The sequence below is a fragment of the Pipistrellus kuhlii genome, unplaced genomic scaffold (genome assembly GCF_014108245.1).
Source record: "Pipistrellus kuhlii isolate mPipKuh1 unplaced genomic scaffold, mPipKuh1.p scaffold_m20_p_6, whole genome shotgun sequence".
Lineage (NCBI taxonomy): Eukaryota > Metazoa > Chordata > Mammalia > Chiroptera > Vespertilionidae > Pipistrellus > Pipistrellus kuhlii.
In genome coordinates, this window is record NW_023425562.1 from 45,528,814 (window position 1) to 45,552,352 (window position 23,539).

Consider the following 23,539-nt stretch of genomic DNA (forward strand, 5'->3'; position numbering starts at 1 on the left):
TCTGTGCCCTTAAAGTAAAAACGCCCTGCTCTCAGCATAATGCACACCGTCTGGCCCACACTAATAAGGACACAACTGGTTTATGGCAGTCTATATAACCCTGGGACCATCTTCAGTTGTGATCTCCTGCCCGATAAGAGGAGGACTCCATGTCACTCTGAGAGACATGCCCCTGATTGTTCTGCTGTGTGAGTCTGTACCAACTGCAGCCGCCTGCCTGACTCTGTTTTCATTCTCTGTCCTTCAGTGTGTGTCACTGAGTGGTCTTTGCTGGAGCCTAGGACCCACTAGGAATAGGTTAATAAACCCTATGTGACTGCATACTAATTCTGCCTTGTGTGTCATGTGTTCCGGTTTGGCTCAGCTGTCTAGCCACTGAAGTACCAGGAGATAGGCCAATATTGCTGACTCCTGATCACCTGCGTTTGCCCCACTAAGTCTAGACAGATAATTAATTGGGGCATAATTGGGACACATCATAACTAAGAAAGTCTCAAAGTAGAGATGAAAATTAAGTGCCTGAACTAAATTGGACATGCATTAGAGCAGGGGGGGAAAAGAAAATTCCCCTGCTTGTCTAAAAGACCATTTTCTAATATAAATGATCCCCAATATATGAAAGCAAAGAAGTCTAGCTAACGGACCAACAGAACATAAGAAATCTATTTTCTGAGAGATATGGATATTAGTTGAATCATCAACCCCTTCTCAAGACTTCACTGGGAACTATTCCAATTCATACATTTAAGGCAAGACCAAACCTCATCTATAAAAATTAAGGTATGCAGAAATAACTAGAATGCAACTGAGAGATTGCCACAGCACCTCTAAGATTTTTTTAAAATATATATTTCTCTGATTTTTTACAGAAAGAAAGAGAGAGAGATAGAGAGTTAGAAACATCAATGAGAGAGAAACATCAATCAGCTGCCTTCTACACACTTTCTACCGGGTATATGCCTGCAACCAAGTTACATGTCCTTGACTGGAATTGATGCTGGGACCTTTGAGTCTGCAACCCAACACTATCTGCTGAGCCAAACCGGTTAGGGCATTCTCCAATATCTTTTTTTTTTTTTTAAATCAGTTAAGGCTTTTTATCTATATAACAAGGAAATCTAAACTTTGAATCTCATCAAGACCAAAATAATTTGAGATGCTGAAATGTTTATAAAATACTCATTTGTGACCTTAATATAGGAAAAAGGTTGATTCAGTTTATATACATGAGTAATAAATTAAGAACATCTCACACTAGCCAGCAATTGGTATAATCTGTTTGGACAACTATTGGTCTACCAGTATACCTATTTCAGGCCATAGACATACCCTACAATCCAGCAATTCCCCTCATAGGTAAATAACCAACAGAAATGTGCACTAAAACATGTGGATAAGAATGTCCATAGAAGCACTATTCATAATAGCCCAAAACTGTGTAAATTTCCCTAGCAGGTTTGTTTAGTGGTTAGAGCATCAGCCCATGGACTGAAAGGTCATGGGTTTGATTCTGCTTAAGGATTCATACCTCAGTTGCAGGCTCAATTCCCCAGCCTCCAGGTCCAGGGCATATAGGGAAAGCAACTAATCGATGTATCTTTCTCATATTGAAGTTTCTCTCCTTTCCAAACTCTCTAAAAATCAATGGAGTCATATCCTTGAGTGAGGATTAAAACAAACAAACAAACAAACAAACAAAAACCAACAACAACCTGGATATATTGTGGGATATTCATTAGATAATGAAAGAGAACTTAACTATTTTGAAAAGAGTAATATTAAATGTTAATAACATCAGCAAGAATAGATACTGAATTATTCTATGCCTCCTTCACACTCTCTGTCCCCTACAGAAATGTGTGGATGTCCAGACACCTATGTGTATGAAATAGTGTATTGCCAAAATCAGAGCACCTATAGGGCCAGCCTACCTGGCTTTGAAAATTCTGCCAGAGCCACGTGAATGAGGGGCACTGGGCTTTTTTTTCTTTCTTTCTTTCTTTCTTTCTTTCTTTCTTTCTTTCTTTCTTTCTTTCTTTCTTCTTTCTTTCTTCCTTCCTTCCTTCCTTCCTTCCTTCCTTCCTTCCTTCCTTCCTTCCTTCCTTCCTTCCTTCCTTTCTTTCTTTCTTTCTTTCTTTCTTTCTTTTTATTTTTTATCAGATTGCACAGATGTTTGACAAAGGCAAAAAAAAAGAGGTGAGAGTTTGAAAGCTGTCAGAGGTCAAACATCAAAATGTAGTCTCGTTATTACAATCATGGTGGTGTGATGATGATAAGCATTTCTCTGTGAAGTTTTATATAAAAGTTAAAATAATTTTTTTAAAAGCATTTCAGATCAAAGAAAAATCTTTATCTTTTTCAGTAAAAAAGACACAGCTTCCCTGATCTAGATACATATTATGACCTGCCCAGTAGGTAATAAATAAATAAATCACAAGGATCTTACAAAATTAATTGTAATGTACATCACCATACATACATATAAATGCTTGTTCCAGGCAAGTGGAAATCATGTTAACTCAATGGATATGTTCAGTCCTAACAGCAGATTTTTGAAGCAGTACAGTTATATTTCTTCTTCTTTGTTTTTTAATTATATCTTTATTGTTGGCATCATTAAAGATGTCCCAATGCTCTGACTGGTTTGGCTCCGGGGATAGAGCATCGACCTGCGGACTGAAGAGCCCAGGATTTGATTCTGGTCAAGGGCATGTACCTTTGTTGTAGGTACATCCCCAGTAGGGGGTGTGCAGGAGGCAGCTGATCAATGTTTCTCTCTCATCAATGTTTCTAACTCTCTACCCCTGTCCCTTCCTCTCTGTAAAAAAATCAATAAAACATATTTTAAAAAATAAAAAAATAAAGATGTCCCTATTTTTTTTTCTCCTTGCCTACTTCTACTCAGCCCATGGTCACCTTCCCTCTGTCCATCACCCCACTATTTTCTGTGTCTATGGGTTATACATGTAGTTCTTTTGCTAATATTTCTTCTTTCATTACCTATTCAGTCATCATAAATACTTTAGGTAATCAAAAGGTCTTAGATTAGCTATTTTATTCATGCATTGTGTATGATTTATGGCTTGAGCAAGATAGCATAGTTTGATCAAGACTGAAGACAAAGTGTTTTAGCAAAAGGCAATATTTCTTAAAATTAAATTATTGACCTTCCTTTGCTCCAATCTTCCCTAGAATAAAATTTTTTCCTGCTAAAGTAGACTCATTTTTGTTGTTTCAAAACCCTTGAAATAATTTGTTTCCTCTAAACATGACAGATAATAATTGTACTTTTTGTCTCCTCTTATTTCAAAACAGCCTTTTAGAGAATAATTGCCTCAATTCTCCTGTAACCTCCATTCCTTATCTCTGTGTGATGAACTTTCAGAACTGATAAAGGCGAGTTCCTAAATTGCAGGCACTGCAGGGTAGGTTTATCAATGTTGAGTATCTATTCTTCCTTCTCTCTTTATATGTCTTAGCTGGGGCTGCAAACTATTATATGGGCATACTCATGATAAAAAATAATCATTGTTTATCTGAAAGTCATATTTAAAAGTGTTCTCCATAATATAATTTGGTAAATCTGGCAACTCAACTTCTAACCTAGGATGTTCCCCTCTCCATTTGAATCCATCTTTCTTCTCCATGTATGTTTTCTCACCTAACATTAATTTTCCACCTGCCCACTAGAAATGTTTTCACTGGGATTTCAGTTAGTGATCCTATGGTCAGCATATCTGAAGCTAAAAGTTTCATCACCACACTTCCAACAAAGTAAAATTACTGCCACACTCCTTGTGCCCAAACACACCAGATCCCATCTTTATTCCTTCCACAGGTATTTGTTGATTGCCTATTGTTGAGTGAATGAAATAGACAAATATTCTGTTCCTATGAAGTTTTGCCTTTTTTGCAAGATCCTCTATAATAAGGACCCTCTTTGGGTCTTCAAATGGATTCTGTATGGATTGCTGTTATTTCTCCTTCTTGTCCCACAAACATGCTGTCCTTATTCTTGCCCCGGCTTTTATTTGCCTTTTATTTCTACCAATCCCCACTGTACCCAGTAAGTACCTCATATGCTTCACTGAGACTAAAATCAAGAGGAAATGTATTCATGTGTGTTACTAAATTATCAAGAAATAGGATTAATCTCTTAGATAGGCTGGATTTAAGGGATTCGAGATTGTTACCAGAACTTCAGTGTCTCCTTGTCTTTCCATCTCAGCCAAACTTCTGAAAGGCGTAGTCTCCTGCCTACACCTGAGCATTCCCATTCACTCAGCCCACAGCACTTGGCCTCCTCCCCCATAGTCTTCTTGCTAGTCACCTGTAAGCACAGCACCACCAAATACTTGGCTTTCCTACTTTAATTTGATTTCTTCAATGCTTTTGAACTTTTGTCAATTTTATGACTTTTATCTCAAAGCGCCATCTCTTCCTAAGCCTTTATCACTGTAGCCTTTTGCAGAATTTTGCATTTACTCACCTTGTTTCCCATGGACAATCTTGTCTAAACACATTCCTTCACCAGCTACCTATATTGTTTGAATATTCCAGCTTGATCTCTCTTCTGAAACCCAATCTTACGCATTGTACTTTCCACCAATACTTCAACTCAGCAAACCAACCTTGTTCCCATCCAACTTTCATGCCAAATTTCCCCTCTTTGATTTCATTTTCTCCTCTATCCACTTAGTTGCCTCAATCAGAAATCTCAGAATCACTCAAGAGTCTTATTCAAAGGAAGAGTTCACTTGCCTTGTTTAATTCTATCCATTCTGGCATTCAAATCCTTTTGCAATAGCAAAATGCTGCTCACTTTCAACCCTGCTCTGGCTGCTCTAACTGAAACTTATGTGATTTGAGGATTAGAATAGTCCATTACACTTCTGAGCAGTCACACAATTTCAAGACTCATGTCTAATCCATAGCCTAAGTGATCTTTCTAAAACATCTTGTTTAAATATTTCAGTTTTATCAGTGAGACAAAGTTCAAACTCTTTAATATGGCACACAAAGCTCTCCAGAGCCTACAGCTTTCCACTTCCAAAGTTTATTATTAATTCTTTTTTATACTGAATTATTCTCCATTCAATACATCCCTTCTGCCTCTGAACACTGGTAAAGTTTCACATATCTTTTAACACTCCACTAAACCAACCTCTTTTTTTTAATCATTTCCTGACCTTCTCTATCACCTTCAGGCAGTTGCTTTCTATTGTGATCTTACTGAACAAGTCCAAATCTCTGTTATGTCACAAGTTACTTTGAATTGTGCTTGTTTCCCTTTCCTATTTTTCTTTCTCCTTCAACTGTGGCCCATAGACAGAGATTATGTATTCTTCCTATCGCCAGAAAGTGTCATAGGTTCAGGCACATGCACAGTAGTTACACTGCCCTACAGGCTATTCACTCATTCAGTAATAATTCATTAAAGTCATAAAAGGTCCCAGGAACTGTGATAATATATTATTTTGATTAATATTTTATCAATTGATTGAATTTTCTTAAAACTTACACATACACCATAGCCAAGTTTCTCATTAAAATTAAATATACAAAATGAGTGATAACATTTGTTCCCAAAAGTCAATGTTTAAAAGCACTGTTTCTATTTCATTTCAACAATTTTCTTCAGAAATAATCAAACAGAATAAAGACAATCTTCCCCCTCTGAGCTACTATGATTTTGATCTACTATGAGGTTGGACACTTTTGAATTTTCTACTGTAGTATGAAATATACTATTGTTTGTTCTGTTCCAAGACAGTGTATCAGGAAAGTGACATAGACAAACTACAAAGCCTCTAAATGTGAGTGACTAGAATACTGAAGAGGTTCCTACTCATTTCAAATGAGGTAAAGAACTAGGGTTGCTCACAGAAATTAGTGATCATCAAAAGCTAACACCCACAGAATATTTACTATGTACCATGGATTGCTTATAGTTATGAACTTAGCTTGCAAGTTGCTAAGCTAGAATTCTGGCAATGTTTTCTCACCCCTGCACTATTCTGTTTCACTGTATGAAGCTGAAACAGACCAGGGGCAGATATAATAATTACTGTTCAATGTTTTATAGAAAACTATTGAGTCATTTAAAATCCTGACATAAGATTATTAAGTTGTTGAATCAACAAATCAACAAACGACAAGTGTTGGCGAGGTTGCGGAGAAAAAGGAACCCTTGTGCACTGCTGGTGGGAATGCAGACTGGTGCAACCACTGTGGAGAACAGTGTGGAGTTTCTTCAAAAAACTGAAAATGGAACTCCCATTTGACCCAGTAATCCCACTTCTAGGAATATATCCCAAGAAACTAGAAACACCAATCAGAAAGGATATATGCACCCCTATGTTCATAGAAGCACAATCTACAATAGCCAGAATTTGGAAACAGCCTAGGTGCCCGTCAGCAGATGATTGGATCCAAAAACTATGGTACATCTACACAATGGAATACTATGCTGCCATAAAAAAGAATGAATTCTCATCATTTGCAGCAACCTGGATGGAATTGGAGAAAATCATGCTGAGTGAAATAAGCCAATCAATGAAAGAGAAACACCACATGACCTCACTCATTTGTGGATGATAAAGAACATTATAAACTGATAAACCAAGAGACAGATATAGAGACAGTAAAGCAACAGGGAGACTGTCAAATTACAGTGGGGAGGGGAGGAAGATCTGGGGGAGATAATAGATCAACCGAAGGACTTGTGTACATGCATATAAGTACAACCAATGGACTTAAAACTCTGGGGAGGGAGGGTACATATGGGAGGGAGGGAGGGGCGCAAAAAAAATCAATAAAATATATTTTTTTTAAAAGAATTTGATAAAATGGGAAATTCCTTAACCTTCTCAAAAGTAAAAAAAATAAAATAAAATAAGATTATTAAGTTGTTGAGATAATAAGCTGAGTATGATATTATCAGATTATTTTTGTATCTTGTGTCAAAGGAGAATTTTCAAATAAAGTTAAAAGCATGACCTTCATGCAAATATAAAACATATGCTAAAGAATTTATTAGCTCAATATTAATGAGGAGATAAGGCAATTCTTAAAACCAGTTCAAAGGAGAATGCAAAGAACAGGCATGTATAGATCAGGTAGTATTGAAGTGAAATTGTCAGTGGACTCAAACCCAGCTTCTTCCACAGGGAAGGGAAGCATATTGAATATCTGCATATCTGAGACAGAATTATCTGCATGGTTCTAAATAATAGTTATTTCCCATGCTGTCATTTAATCTGCAGCTTAAAAGGTTGTAAAATAGCACAAAGGCAATGAAAGGTTAGATTATCATGGATTAGTCAGATAACCAGGAAGACTGCACTCTAAATCATTCAATATTCTATTGGAAATGCCAAGTAATGTTTTTGATTGTTTCAAATATCCTTGACCTTGTAAGTTCACAGTCAAAAGTAGAAAATATTTAAGTAATTCATTTTTTGGCACTTGTTGCAATGCCACATGAAACAAATTCTTACTATCTCCTATTGGTGATTGATGATGGCATAAAAATAAATTTATGCTCTAAAAATAGTCTATAAAAAATTGTGAACTCAAAATGAGGATATCTGCATTCTATGTCCTTTAAATTATACTATTTTATGAATTGATAATGAAAAGGTTGATATATATTAAGAATCGTTCTTTTCCATGATATTTTGTCTAAAAGATTATTCCCCTTGAAATCTTACCATTTGCATGGATAGGCATAGAGGGTATTATGCCAAGTGAAGTAAGTCAGACAAAGACCACAAAATTTCACTTATATGTGGAATCTAAAGAATAAGTGAATGAGGAAAAAAAAAAAACAACACAGAAATAGACTTATAATCAGAGAGAACAGAATAATGATTGCCAGAGGGAAGAGGAACTGCATGAAGAAGGTAAAGGGATTGAGAAACAAAGTGGTAGTTATAACACAGTCACAGGGATTTAAAGTGCAGCATATATTATATACTCAATAATCTTGTCTAATAAAAGAGTAATATGCAAATTGACCATCACTCCAACACACAAGATAGCTGCCCCCATGTGGACACAAGATAGCCACCAAAGATAGCCGGCAGGGTAGGGTGGTTGTGGGCAATCAGCCTGCAGGGGAAGAAAGTTGGGAGGAACCTGCAAGGGAGGGCAGTTGGGGGTGATCAGGCCTGTAGGGGAGGACAGTTGGAGGCAACCAGGCCTGCAGGGGAGGACAGTTGGGGGCAACCAGGCCTGCAGAGGAGGGCAGTTGGTGGGGATCAGGTCTGCAAAGGAGGACAGTTGGGGGCAACCAGGCCAATGGGGGGGGCAATTGGGGGGAATCAGATCTGCAGGGGAGAACAGTTGGGGGTGACCATGCCTGGATAGGAGGGCAGTTAGGGGCAATCTGGCCAGCAAGGGAGCAGTTAGGAGTCGATCAGGCTGGCAAGGGAGTGGTGGTTAGGTGTCGATCAGGCTGGCAGGCAGAAGCAGTTAGGGGCAATCAGGCAGGCAGGCAGGGGAGCAGTTGGGAGCCAATAGTATTGGATTGTGAGAGGGATGTCTGACTGTTTAGGCCTGATCCTAATGGGAGAATCCTAAACTGGCAGTCGGACATCCCTCTCAGGGTCCCAGATTGGTGAGGGTCCAGGCTGGGCTGACAGACACCCCTCTATGCATGGGTGCACTGGGCCTCTAGTCCTATATAATAAAAGGCTAATATGCAAATAGAATGAATGCACTGGGCCTCTAGTCCTATATAATAAAAGGCTAATATGCAAATAGAATGAATGGTGGAATAACCGGAACAATTTTGTGCACTGGGCCTCTAGTCCTATATAATAAAAGGCTAATATGCAAATACAATGAATGGTGGAATAACCAGAACAATCGAACAAACTGAACAACCAGTAGCTATGATGTGTGCTGACCACCAGGGGGCATGTGCAAAACATGGTGGACTTTGGCTGCGGTGGGATGGTGGAGCAGGTGAGCAGGGACACCAAACCAAGGCAGGGCACCAGTCGCCATCATTGGGTCAAGCCTCTGGTGGTTACTGAAAATTCTTTGCTCCCACATGCTGAGTTCCTGCCTGGCACTCACACCTGCTGCTGGCACTGGCCCCGCTTGCACCCACAGCTGGGGCTGGAGCCACCAGTCACACCCGCTGCCGGTGCCCAGTGCTGGTCCTAATCACTCTGTACCATCAGCGGGTATGAAAGGTGTCTGCAAGTCCTGATCACCTGAGTGTTTTTCCACCTTCCCCTGCTCCTGAGGGGTGATCAGGGCAGCAGCCACTGCATGCACCCGCTGACAGCACCAGCCCCATTCACACTCACTGCTGGCGCCACCCCCAATTGCTTCGTACTGTCAGTTGGTACAAGTGGGGCCGGCACTGTCAGCACATGGGAGCAGCAGCAGTGGAAGCAGTGGTGGTGGCAAGAACTGGGCTGCTGGCAGACAGGAGACTGGAGGCCACAACTGGCAGGGGTTCAGAAGATGGGCCGAGACCCACCCCTGTTCCTACCACAGCCTCTCGGTCCAAGGTTCCTTTTAAGGTTCACAAATTTGGGCACTGGGCCCCTAGCATTATTATAATAACAATGTATGATGCCAGTGGGTACTGGAAATATCCAGGAGAACATTTTCTGAAGTTTATGATTGTCTAATCACTATGCTGTCCACCTGAGACTAAGATAGAATAATATTGATTATAAATTATAATTAAAAATAACATAAAAATATAATCTAATCATGGAAAATATTATTTCCTTGCTATTTTTATTTTATCCCATTATAAACACTCCATTTGGCAGTGTTGTCTTTAGTAACTTATGATTTTTAAGAATAAATTTTTAAAACACAAAATAAAATAGTATATTCAATTTATTAAAAGTGTAAGACTTTATAAAAAAACTGATTGTAATAAAGTTGGAATGTGGTTTACCTTCTTTTATTAGCTCATCAATAAATAAGTGATGAGATAGCAATATGAATTAATTATTAAGGTTAAAAAAATTTAAAACCTAGCTTTAAGGCATAAGCATTCATATTTATTATTTACATTGATGGGATTTAATATATACTTGAGAAACAAATCATTTCATTTTTTCATCATAGACAAATGTATTGATCTATTTTCTTAATTGTGGAAAGAACTAGTCTAGAGACCAAATATCACTCAAAATGTCATGGAAAAGGGCAAGGTCTGGTTCACATGCACCTTTTGGTTTGTCATAGCTTAAGGACAGATCCTCTGACAATACCTCATGCTCCTTAAGAGTATACTACATGCTCCTTAAAGGTAGTGAACTTATATTTGAAAAGCAATTACTTGTAGTGTACTCTATGATTAAAATGGATTATCACATACATTATATGCGAGCTTCACAATGAACTCATAAGTAGTATTAGCCTTATTAATTTATAGATGGAGTAACTAAGGTTCAGATATTATTATGCCTTGTCCAAAGTCACAGAATTGTTAAGGATGGAGTCATGAATTAAAATTGCTGAAGCAATATTTGTCATAGTCTAGTGAGGATACACTGATAAAAACAAGTTTATTATAAGCAACAGAAAGATAACCACTAGGGGAGGCTCTTAAAATCATCTTAAGTAATGAAATCCAAAAAGATATGTGGATTGGTCAGAAAATTTAATAGGGAATATACAGTACTGGTAACACAAGTCTTATTAATACAATTAGATGATTTTCCAAAAAAATGGCAATAAAAATAAGCCCTGGTTTTTAATTGGTAGTTAGTAATTTAAATGTGTTATCCTAAACTTTTATTATTTTTTATTGGTTATGGTATTATATGTGTACATATCAATGTTTTAATTGTGTAATTTTTTAATATTTCTAGTGCATACTGAAGGTAGGGTAATTTTTAATTTTTAGTCTCTCTCCACAGAATAAGATAAGATCAAAAGGCAAGAAAAAGTGGTTGGGTTATTTCAGCTATGTATTTTCATTTCTCTTATAAACCAGTGCTTTCATCAGATAGTTAAAGAAGTAATATTCCTAGCTATCACTATTGGTGGTTATAAAATAGATTTACTTTCAATTTGCAGTAAATTCTTAGACTCTGCTTTTCCAGCTAAATCATTTTGCCCTCCTTATAAGACACAGGAAATGTGAATTCCTTTAAGCAATAAAGATCTATGAGTTCTTAGGATAAATGTTATGAGGCTATAATTTTGACAAAACCGGTATCTGGAAAACAAGCCCTGGAGAACTTACTCTGTCATTTCCTGACCAGAGGACAGGCTACTATACCGACCAAAGTAAATAAGAGCACCACCTCACCTGCCTCCACAACTTTTCCTTAAAACCTACTTGGTAATAAAATAAAATAAAGTCTTTCAAATTTAATAGAGATATTTCTGTTTCAATGATTATACAATCTATCATTTCTAATTTCCGTCACAATTCATCTTCTATCCATAAATACCTGAAGAATGATAAGACAATAGACATTAAATTCACTTATTTAAATCATATCTGGCACATGATCAAGGATATAAACCTCAAATTACTGACCATAGACATAAGCTTCTTACTTTGATGAAAAGAACATCATATTTCTTTTGAAAGAACAATTATTCTAGAGTTGATACAACTCTACAAGCTCTAATTCATTTTTAATCTGTCAAATTATGCCTCTTAAAGGAAATCAAATAATACAGAGCAGAAAACTGAGGGGGACTTTTCCTGTTTCTCTGGAACCTGAGCCAAATGATGGGGACAGAAAAGAGTCAAGCATTCCACTTTCTAAAGAAAGCTTCAAACAATTGGGGGGGCTTGCAACCTGTCAGAGCTTCCTAATAGGCCGACAGCATCCCCAGCAAACCATTGACTGCCCTTCCCAAGCTATCTGAACTGAAGACAGAGGAAGAGAAAGAGAAATTGTGTCACTGGAATGAGAAAAGAAAGGGTCCCAAAACTGGGAGTGCAGCTCCCAGTTAGGCAAAGTGATTATGATTAGTTGTAAATGACTATGGATTTCTGTAAATTACTTATCAGAAGGTGGCTCCACAAAGAGGAGAGGTGTCCACATCAAAAGGTTAAAAGGCTGCCCTTGCCAGGTTGGCTCAGTGGATAGAGCACTGGCCTATAGACTGAAGGGTCCTGAGTTTGATTCCTTGTCAAGAGCATACATACCTTGGTTGCAGGCTCTTCCCCAGCCCGGGCCCTGGTTTTGGCTTATGCAGGAAGCAACCAATTGATGTGTTTCTCTCACATTGATATTTTTCTCTGTCTTTCCCTCTCTCTTCCACTCTCACTAAAAATCAATGGAAAAATATCCTCGCATGAGGATAAACAAAACAAAACAAAACAAAACAAAAGGTTAGAGGGTTGGCCTGATCTGCCAACCAAACAATGCAATGTCAGAGGACAATTTAGGTGCATAAAGGGTACCTATACCCCTCATATCCACAATCACCACTACCACCATTCAAGCTGTTTTGAGCTTCAGGCATTGTATAAACTCAGAAAAAGATGGGACCAGGATACCAGCAGCAGTATCAGCACAGACTTCAGGCCAGATGAAGCTTTAAAAGGGCTTCTTGAATAAATATAGAAAATTTAAACCTAAGACTAGATAGATGAGAAAATAAAACTTGAGAAAAGAAAACATTGGAATAGGACTGGATTTTTTAATGAAAATGACTAATAAATCCCTGGTGTTTGGGTATGTGTGTGTGTTTTCATTTATACAAATTTTTTCAAGTTTATCAATAATAAGTGAACATGAGAGTTCATGATAAAAAAAATTAATTGGGCCATAGAAACATAGATACAGACACAAATACCTGAGTTTTTGCTCAAAATTCACATATTTAATTAGCATTTAAAAAATATTTGTACCAATCTTAGAACCACTCACTGATTTGCTTAAAATTTTTTCATATCAACTTATGTGTCTTTGTAATGAAATGAAGCAGTGAGAGTTCTGAGCAAGAGGCAGCTGGTCGGTTTCTCTCTCATCGACATTTCTAGCTCTCTATCTCTCTCTCCCTTCCTCTCTGTAAGAAAAATCATTAAGATATATTTAAACAAGAAGATGTCCTATCTCCCTCTCTAATTAGTATATTACCCATTTATTAGTATAGATGTCACCCTCTCTCTTTAAAAAACAAATGAAATTAATCTTGCCAAACTTTGATTTTGAATGCTGAGCATCAATAATTGTGAGAAAATACATTTCTGTTGTTTAAGTCCCCCAGCCTGTGTTCCTTTACAATGGCTGCCCAAGCAAGCTAATACAGATACTTAAGGATCTTTTTGACTGACAGGTGAATAGATAAAGGCACAGAAGTCTAGGGGGGAAAATGTAATTTTTGATACATGTTAGATTTCATCATGTAGCAATAATTAAGGTCTGATCATGGCATGGTCCCCCTAATGGTGAATTTAAAGCACTGATTTCACCCCCTCTGGTGTTATTAAAATGACATTTGTGAAACTGGGCCAAACAGGTAATCCTGATAGAATCCATCAATGATCACATAAATAGAGTTATCTTGCTAAATATCAGTTGCCTGATCCAGGAGCAGTGGTTACATTTAAAATTATTGGATCCAAATAAAAGTAAAGTCTATAATGTGGAGAATATATGAAACCAGGATTTGAGGGTATTAAGCTACTTAGATTCTTGAGAAGCAATCAATCCAGGATTTTGAGGGGATTAGGCTATTTGGACTCCTGAGAAGCTATGATCTAGTCCTTCCTGTTACACATAACTAAAAAGTTTTAAGGGCTATTGGAGGAATGAAAGACTAGGACTATTAAGCTATAACAGAAAAGTGGCTTAGGAGTATCTATACATTATTTTTTGTTGTTAAAAAATCTTTCAGTGATTTTATATTTAATAGAGGTCCAGTGCACACAATTTGTGCATGGATTGGGGGGGAGGGTCCCCTTCAGCCAAGCCTGCACCCTCTCACCATCCAGGACCACTGGCTCCTAACTACCTCTGCCTGTCAGCCTGATTGTCCCTAACTGCCCTTACTAGCCTGGTCATCCCCAACTTCCCCCCCTTCTTTGTTGACCTGGTTGCCCCCTGGTTACCCCCAAATATCACGCCGCCCTCCCCTCCCTCCCCCCTCCCCCGCCAGCCTGATCATCCCATGTAGCCTGCTGTTCAGTCATTTGGTCATCCCTCACTAACCACCCTGCTGGCCTTGTTACCCTAGTACTGTTCACTTAACTGGCATCCAACAACTTCACCTTAAACTGCATTTATAGAATAAAGTTAAGCATCCTCAGGAAGCTGAAAGATCTATAATCTGATTACTGCCAATCTACCTCTGCTCTTTCCTTGCTACTTCTTGATGCTTATTTTACATTTCAGTAACCTTTATGTGATTTATGTCCTTCACATTCCATACTATTACTTACTTCTATACCATTGCTATAGTCGTTCCTTGGACCTGAAACTCCCTTCTTGTTCTCATATGATTAATTTCTGCTTAAAAGTTAAGATTTGCTGTAGTATTGTGTCTTTGAGGAAGTCTTCTGTAATCCCACCCATACATAGGACTCTCTTAATAACCCAGCAAAAGCCTCTTTTCTTGCATTCCCACATTATTTTATTAAAGTCTATTTGTTTTCTTCCTCACTAACAGAAGAGCATCTTGAAAAGAAAGGCCTATAACTTCTTTACTTAAGCTTATCCTGAAGCTACTAGTTCAATGCTTTTCCTTTCATAGGCACTGAGTAGGTAATGAGTGAGAGAATGAATGATTAAATGAATGAATGAATGGAGTAACTGAACAGTTCAAGGAGAAATTGATAGTTGCAATGGATGAAATAGTATTTCCTTCTTTTTATTCCCTATAGAAGGCTCATATTTTTCTCTAAATCCTATAATCTTTGCCTACATTCACTTACTTGGACCCACAAAAAATACCAGGAAATACTGTAGTGTCTTAACTTTTAACCTGATAAAAACTATTAGAATAATTCATAACCTAAATATTTTCTAGTAAATTGGACTGAATAACCATTCTCTTTCATTTTAGTCACATTTTTTTCTAAAAACATAGAATCTCATGATTTAATAAGTAAAGATAATATTGACCAAAGAACTTTTTGTCTATTTTTAGAGGAAGCAAATAACCTTTTAATTACATTTAGTTTTTAATTTTAATTTTTTGCTTTAGTTCTTATTGAAGATGAAAAATGTTAATTGAAAAATTTAACTTGAATATTTGTATTCAAATTTCTCCAAAATAAGTGTAAGATAAATCTAAATAATTAATTTTCCAAAATATTATTTTTGTATGATTGTAGTATTTCTGTTGTAGTTTGAAACTATACTAAATTTTGGGGACATTGTGAACCTGGATATTCTTTTTAGATGTACAATCATTATTACTTTTACAATAACCAAGTTTGTTTCAGAGATATATATATATATTAAATAAAAGGATGTCTGGAAACAGCATGAGGTTATTAAGTATATATCCCGAAAAACGTCTCGATATGCCGCTAAACGAATTTTCCAACTTGATCCCAAAAATCGTCTGGATATGCCGCTAAATGAATTTTCCAACTCGATCCCACACCAATCACTGCAAGGCTGCTTGGACCGCCTCTCTAACTCAGCCAATCCAAGCAGGCTTTTTATGCATGCAAATTATACATGTTCTGAACCTGAAGCTACACTGTGTTCTAGTAAAAAGCCTGCTCAGTTTGGCCAGAGTCAGAGAGGCAGTCTATTAAAAGAAGAACTGGTGTTGCCTCGGAAGTGGGGGGTAGTCTTATACGGCAAATATAGGCCTAAACCTATGTTTTAACTATAAAATTAGGGGGTCGTCTTATACACCAGAAAATATGGTATGTTTTTAAAGTGGGTATCCTGGGCAGGGTTAACAGGCAAGTCTACTCTATAACTGAAATATTTCAAGTGGGACTATAGCATATTTCCTCAGAATCCAATACTGCCCACATGTCTTGGACCCCAGTTTCTCTATCCAGATAATTGTTAGCGATATATTCTATCTTTCAAGCAAATAACAACCAACAAGACACCCTAATTGAGTCTGTAGAGAAAACACTCTAGCTATAAGAAACTTTCCGTTATATATATTTTAAGCCAAAGAACATATTCTCTTAACAATTTAACAAATACTTGGAAAGAATTATAAAAGGAACTAACCTAAAATAAATATCACAAAAGAATATTGCTTTCTGAGGTTAAAGAAGATAGAGAATATTTTATTATCAATTTAAATATAATTTATTTTAGGAAAAAGGAAGGAAGAGGGATAGATAGAAACATTGATGATAGTGAAACATAGATTGGTTGCCTCCTACATGCCCCCTACTGGGGATCAAGCCCATAAACCCCTGACTAAGAAACAAACCAGTGATTTCTTGGTTCAACCACGGAGCCACGCTGGGCTGGACAAATCCTCAATTTTTAAATCCCCATTTTTAATAAGATTTGTTGGATACAACAGTTATTATAAGGCAGACTGCTCTTTTCAGCTTTCCATCACCTCTAAGTTGGCACTTAAAATGTTTACATAATCTGTTTTTGTACTTTGGTTCACTTTTCTATATAGTCCAAAGTGTAAAAGATAGATGGGCAATTTATTAGTAGGTACATAGACATCTTTTTAACAGTATGAAACCAAACTCCCTAAGAAAGAGAAGGAGCAGGTAGGAAGAGGTAAATGATCCAATTTCTTGGACAATAATTTGCTGAGATTTTACTTCCCCTGGGTTTCCTGCATTCAGTTGTCATCACCGCTGCAAAGCAGACTCCAGAGTGAGGCTGCTTATCATTTACAACTGGGGGCAGCGGGGTGGAGTGCAGATAGAGGAGGGCAAAGAGGGTATACATAGTGTGAACTAAATTAAATGAAAAATAAGTAAATAAAACTGGCTCAAAGAGAGGCAGAACTCCCTTTCCTTGGCTCTTTGTATTTAAGTAAGGATTTTGTAGTCAGAATAATTTGCGTTATATGAATGTTTCCCAAACTGTATATTCCAAACCATGTTGCTCTGCTAGTGTGACATGTATATTTTGAAAATCAGTGTGCTATGCAAAGGTCATCTGATACAAATAGGGCTTACAGTAAAAACTGGGGTTAGAAACACAGCTTCCATAAATGTCATCGGTGACATGATAAAAAAAGAAAGATAGGAACCTAATTTAAAAAAACAAAACAGTAGAACAATTTTATACTACTTACTAGTTAAAAATATGTAAACCTACAATAATCATGGCACTTGACCTAGAAAAAGACATGCATACAGTTTGCTTGAGGAAGTGAGTTTTAGAGGGTTAGAGTTCTTATGAAGTGGTAAAGGGAGGATTATCTGAACTTTCAGGAGAGGTTGCCACAGGCAGGGAGGGTTGTGCTTCAGAACATATGTAGTGAGCTGAGGTAGATGGAAACGTTTGGTGTGTGTATATTTTGTGGGCCGTGTGTGTCTCGGTCTAGCTGGGTGTGGTTTTCCTCATTGCTTCTCCTGAAGGAAACAGTGCAGAAACAAACACAAAATCTGTGTAACACTCAAAATGTTCCCCGATATACCAGTCACCTTTGGAGCACATTTCCATGTTCTAAATGAGCACTATCACAGAACTGAGAATGCTATGCACTTGAGAAATAAAAATGGGAGAAGGCAGCTTCTATGTTCAAATAAGTTTAGGAAATAAATTGATTAAGCAATGTTGAATTTTTTTCTGGTAAAAAAAGTTCAGAAACTTTATATGGTAATGTAAACTCTGAAACTTCAAGAAGACAATTGGTTTGCAATACTTTTCAAAATTATTTGACCTTGGAATCTCCTTTTTAAAAAGTTGATTTTATTGTTGACAGTATTAAAGATGTCCATCATTTTTAATCTGTGGTGCAAATAACATTAACATAGCCTAAAAAAATAATATTTTCATGTAGCACAGCTTGATAAATGCTTCTCTTTAGTAATATTTCATATTTATTGTTATAAAATGCAAAACAGAGATTTTGCTCAGAGAAGAACTATATTATGATCTAACTCAGTTTTGTGTACATTAAAAAAGAATTCTGAAATAAATTTTTTTAAATACCATTAATGTGTCTAACATTGCTGGCTGTATTTCTTCTGGCTCATAGAGAACTGAACTATAACAGACAATTAGAATGCCTCCTTGGAGTTAATAAAACTGTCATATTTTCAGCATAATTAACCAGACAGCCAAAATTTTATAAATCTACACCAAAATGTAAACTTGAGATCGTAAATGCATATGCTTTTCTGGGATTTCAGGGTGATCATATCTATAAATAAAATCCTTTTTGTGAAATCTACAAGATTTGTTTTAAATTACTAATTTTACCTATTATATCATTTTATACACACACAGGCACACACACACACACACACACACACACACACATACAGAGGGGTAGGCAAAGGTAGGTTTATAGTTGTGAGAACTTGAGTTTATTGTTGTACTATTATATATTTATTTAATATTGTTTATCTTTACTTATTTATATTATTTGTCTTCTTCTTGAGCATTTACAAGATTGTATCTAAATGCACTAGGCCATTGTGATATTCTTTTGAGCTAGTAAAGCTATTGTAACAATCATAGCCTGCATTGCCATACAAACAACTAACTACAAACCTACTTCTGCCCTCCCCTGTATAATATACCTATTAATACATTTTACAAAATAAGGTTGATTTTGTTTTCATAAATATAGAGAAGAGCATTCCAAACAGAGGTAACAGAAAACTCATGAAACAATCTCTAGTGTGGATGCATGTAGCAGTAGCTAGCACACAAGCTGACTGCAATGAAGAGTGAGAAGTGACTGACAAGGAGAAAGGGAGGAGTCAGGCACACAGGTAGAATCAAGGTGTTTTATAAAAGATTGCATGTAGGGATTTTTGGAGAGAGATGGAAAAGTCAAAGATATTCTGAAATTTAAGCCTAACCAAATGGGATAATTATGCCCCCCGGAGAGATATAAGTACAAAGTAAGAGTTGGCTCAAGGAGATTATACAGAGTTGACTATCTATTACTTAAACAGTTCAATAGATTTCTTCTCTGTTGCTTATTTATTAGGTAATTCACTACTCACACAAGTCCAAAATAGGGGAAAACAAGGATTTTCATGAGTTTTCTGCTTATAAGTAGCTCCATTCAAAAGCTTAAAAGTAAAGGTAATTAATGCTAGCTGCTGTAATAGATAAAACCAATATTTCTCCAGCTTAACAGTAACATTAATTGCTAGTTCATATCACAGTTCATTTAGTGGGTGGACTAGATTGCAAATGGCTCTTTCCATGATATGGTTCTGTCATCTATAACAGAGGCTGCAAAGATATTCTGCAGCCAGGAGGGAAAATGTGCAGAATCACGAGGAGAGAGCAGAAAGCCCACCATTTATTTCAACCCATTAGCTAGACTTCAGTCATAAGGCCCCACCCAGTTCCAAGAATGGATGAAAGATGTTAATTTAGCTCAATGGTCAGGAATAATATGTCACATTGTCTTTGTCAAAAAGGGAAAGAAGATAAAGCTCTCAACTAAATAATGAAGGACTAAAAATTAACTCGGAAACAATTTTCTTTATTGTCCCTGGTATCAGTAGCCACAAACAATATAGAACTAAAACCAAAAACAGTCATAGCAAGAGAAAGGCACTAGGTAAAACGTCATGACTTGAAGTATAATTAATTTGAAAAATAATTTTTCCACAATCTTTCAAACTTAGCTTAAACAAAGCATTTAGAAACTCTGATCAATAACTAGCATGCACTCATCTTGGCTTGAATAAGTAAAGTTGCCAAGTTATGTGTGGATTTAATTTACAAAGTCTTCAGTTATAGAGGTAGAATGGCTGCCTTTAAAAAAATTTCCAATGTTTCTATATTTTCTCTAATATATCTCTCTCCCCTTCTTTCTTTCTTTTCTTCTTTTTTATCTGCATTTTCTCACATAGCTGGTGGTCATTTGAATGCCTTCTTTGGAGAAGTGTCTGTATTCTAATCCTTTGCCCATTTATAAATTGATTTATTTGTGCATGTTTTTGTTATTAAGTTGTAAGAGACTCTTACATATTCTGGATATTAACCCCTAATAAGATACGTGGTTTGCAAATATTTTCTCCCATTCTGTAGGCTGCCTTTTCACTCGGTTGATTGTTTCCTGTGCAGTGCAGAAGCTTTTTAGGTTGATATAATTCCCTTTGTTTATTGTTCCTTTTGTTGCCTATGATTTTGGTATAAAATCCAAGTCATTGCCAAAATCATGTGAAGGAATTGTTGCCCAATGGGTGTAAAGTTTCAGTTAAGAAAAATGAGTTAGTCCTAAGGCCTGCTGTACACTGTGGTGCCTATAGTTAGCATGGTATTGTGCCACAAAACAAATGAAAAAGAATACAAGGCAATTTTTGGAGGTGATGAATATGCTTACTACCTTGATTGTGATGATGGTATCATGAATATATGTATATATGCATATGTACAAACACATTATACAATATATATGTGCAATTTTTGGGTATCAATTTTACTCAGTAAAGCTTTAAAAATGGAATGTTGTCTAGTTATATAAATTTTCTAGGTTTAGAGTTAATATAGTTTACATTAATACTTTATGATTTTTAACGATTGTGAATGAGAATAAAACTTTTCCAGTTATAATAAAAGAAACTTTGCAATGGAAACATATCAGATATTAGTGCCCAAGAAATAACCCCCTTTTGAACCTTTGATAAATTGTAACTACCTATACAGTTCTTCCACCCATAGCAAAGTCTCCTATATTCTCAAATATTCTGTGTCTCTGGCATTTTAAAAAGAAGCGTTACTGCCTGAGTTCCTAATTCAAAGAAATTTAGAGGGAAAATAGATTCGATATCCTGGCCAAAAAGCAGTGTATCTATTTCAGAAACACACACACACACACACACACACACACACACACACACTCACACACACGTCTCTCTCTGTTTTAAGCAGTAATAAACCTGGGTGCCTCAAAATGGCTTGTTCTGATATCAAAGACTGTCCTCTAGGGACCAAGTTGTTTTCCTTGAAACTTGAAAAGGAAAATTAATTATTTCACATCCTGCCGGCTTCCCGATCCCACAGCTTCTGCATCTGACTCAGAGCTGCCTGCAGTTTGTATCCCTGAACATCATCGGCATCTGTCTTCCACGGGATTTGGATTGGTCAAACAGAAGCAGAGGAGGAGCCACTCTGCACATTTTTTTTTCCCTCCACACACATAAAATCAGCAGCAGCTACTAACATTCAGAGCAATGCTGGTGGGAGCTTCTGAGACGCAGCTGATGTGGGCATGTGCACACACACCGTCTCCCAATGGCACGGCAGCTCCTAGGAAAATCATTTTGAAAAGACCTGCATGCCTAAGACTATAGTTAAACTGAAAGTGAGAACCAAAAATAAAATAAAAATAGCAAACAGCAGGCTCTTTTGACTGAGACTAAGCATTTTGAAGCCAAAGATTTTAAAGGGACTGGGATGAGAGCAGTACCTGAAAGAGACTAAAACTTTGCATTTCAAGCTGTGGAGCATGTGACAGTTTTTCACAACAGGCATGCCACTTTCAGCCTCATAAAGGGACAGGAAAAGACCTGGAGAAAATCCCGGAGGCCCCCTGGCCCCAGGAGCTGAAAGCCGTTCAGAGGAGATCTGAACCCACCGACCCAGGATGAATGCCACACACCACCACAGAATGCACACTTCTCTCCACTTCCGGAACCTCAGCACCTACAGGCTGCACAGCACCAACGCCAGCGAGCCCCTGGGAAAGGGCTACTCGGATGGAGGCTGCTACGAGCAACTTTTCGTCTCCCCTGAGGTGTTTGTGACGCTGGGTGTCATCAGCTTGTTGGAGAATATCCTGGTGATCGTGGCAATAGCCAAGAACAAGAACCTGCATTCCCCCATGTACTTTTTCATCTGCAGCCTGGCCGTGGCCGACATGCTGGTGAGCGTCTCCAACGGATCGGAAACCATCGTCATCACCCTGCTGAACAGCACGGACACGGACGCGCAGAGCTTCACCGTGAACATCGACAACGTCATCGACTCTGTCATCTGTAGCTCCCTGCTCGCGTCCATCTGCAGCCTGCTCGCCATCGCAGTGGACAGGTACTTTACTATCTTTTATGCTCTCCAGTACCATAACATCATGACGGTGAGGCGGGTTGGGGTCACCCTGAGCTGCATCTGGGCAGCCTGCACGGTGGCGGGCGTCCTGTTCATCATTTACTCAGACAGCAGCGTGGTCATCATCTGCCTCATCAGCGTGTTCCTCACCATGCTGGCCCTCATGGCCTCCCTCTATGTCCACATGTTCCTCATGGCCAGGCTTCACATGAAGAGGATTGCCGTCCTCCCGGGCACGGGCGCCATCCGCCAAGGTGCCAACATGAAGGGGGCGATCACCTTAACCATCCTGATCGGGGTCTTTGTGGTCTGCTGGGCGCCCTTCTTCCTCCACTTGATATTCTACATCTCCTGTCCCCAGAACCCATACTGTGTGTGCTTCATGTCTCACTTTAACTTGTACCTCATCCTGATCATGTGTAACTCCATCATTGACCCTCTCATTTATGCACTCCGGAGCCAAGAGCTGAGGAAAACCTTCAGAGAGATCATCTGCTGCTACCCTCTGGAAAGTCTTTGTGACTTGTCCAGCAGATATTAAATGTGGGGCAGAGGAGATGCTGAAAATATGCACAGGAGAATTTTTCATTCTTATGGAACCTGAGCAGGGTGCTTCCGTGACAGCTTCTTCTGTGGAGGGTATTGGTTGAGAATATCTATTGTATAAATAAATTCAAGTTGTATGATTTGGGGTATGCAAAAAAGGCTCAGTCTCTGTATATTTTTAATGTCATGTTGCTCTTTGGCTGTGTAATGTTTGCATGAAAACACCTTTGGCTGTGCAATGTTAACCCATATTATAGGTCGTAGACACTGTGGATTTACTGAAAAGAAAAAAAAAAGTTCTTATTAAAAGCTTATCCATGTCTCTTTCTTGTAACTGGTAAAGATGTGACACTTTGCTTGTTGCAGTAACATGGAAATCACAGCCTCGTTAAATGTATTCTTATCAATGGTTTCTTATGTTAAACTGGATGTACAACCATGTAATGTAGAGATTTGAGTCTCACATTTAAGGGGGCAATATTAAAGAACAGATGCTTACTCACTTGAAACATCAGCTGAAATTTCAAGTCATTTAGTAAAACATGTTCATTCTCCCTGTAAGCAGTAGAAATGAAGTTCCAATTGACAGTAAAACAGCTATTGGGGGGGGGGGGGGAGTGAATTTTTGGGTCAGAAAACTGTGTTTCTCAAAGACAGGGAGCTTAGTCCCTCAAGGAAATAGTTTGCTATTCCACTCAGGCGCTTCTGTTTGCATAGGAATGGGGGGCAGAGAAAGCAGCTATGAGAATCACAGTGTTCTGAAAAACCGGAATTCACAGGTCAAGCTAAACCTCCTGATACCATCCAATTTCCACCCATCGTTACTAAAAACAGAGAATAAGGGCTTCCTG

At 37.8% G+C, this 23,539-nt stretch overlaps 1 protein-coding gene across 1 annotated transcript; it reads left to right on the forward strand.

Moving 5' to 3' along the window:
- The first annotated feature begins 21,230 nt into the window (after positions 1-21,230).
- MC4R (melanocortin 4 receptor) lies at positions 21,231-23,291 on the forward strand. The gene has a single exon (XM_036419406.2). It carries the CDS (start codon positions 21,682-21,684, stop codon positions 22,681-22,683), a length of 1,002 nt encoding a protein of 333 aa, XP_036275299.1. The 5' UTR covers positions 21,231-21,681; the 3' UTR covers positions 22,684-23,291.
- The last annotated feature ends 248 nt before the right edge of the window (positions 23,292-23,539 follow it).

Excerpts from the sequence above, each read along its gene's own strand:
- MC4R (XM_036419406.2), top strand. The coding sequence starts at position 21,682 with ATGAATGCCACACACCACCACAGAATGCACACTTCTCTCCACTTCCGG.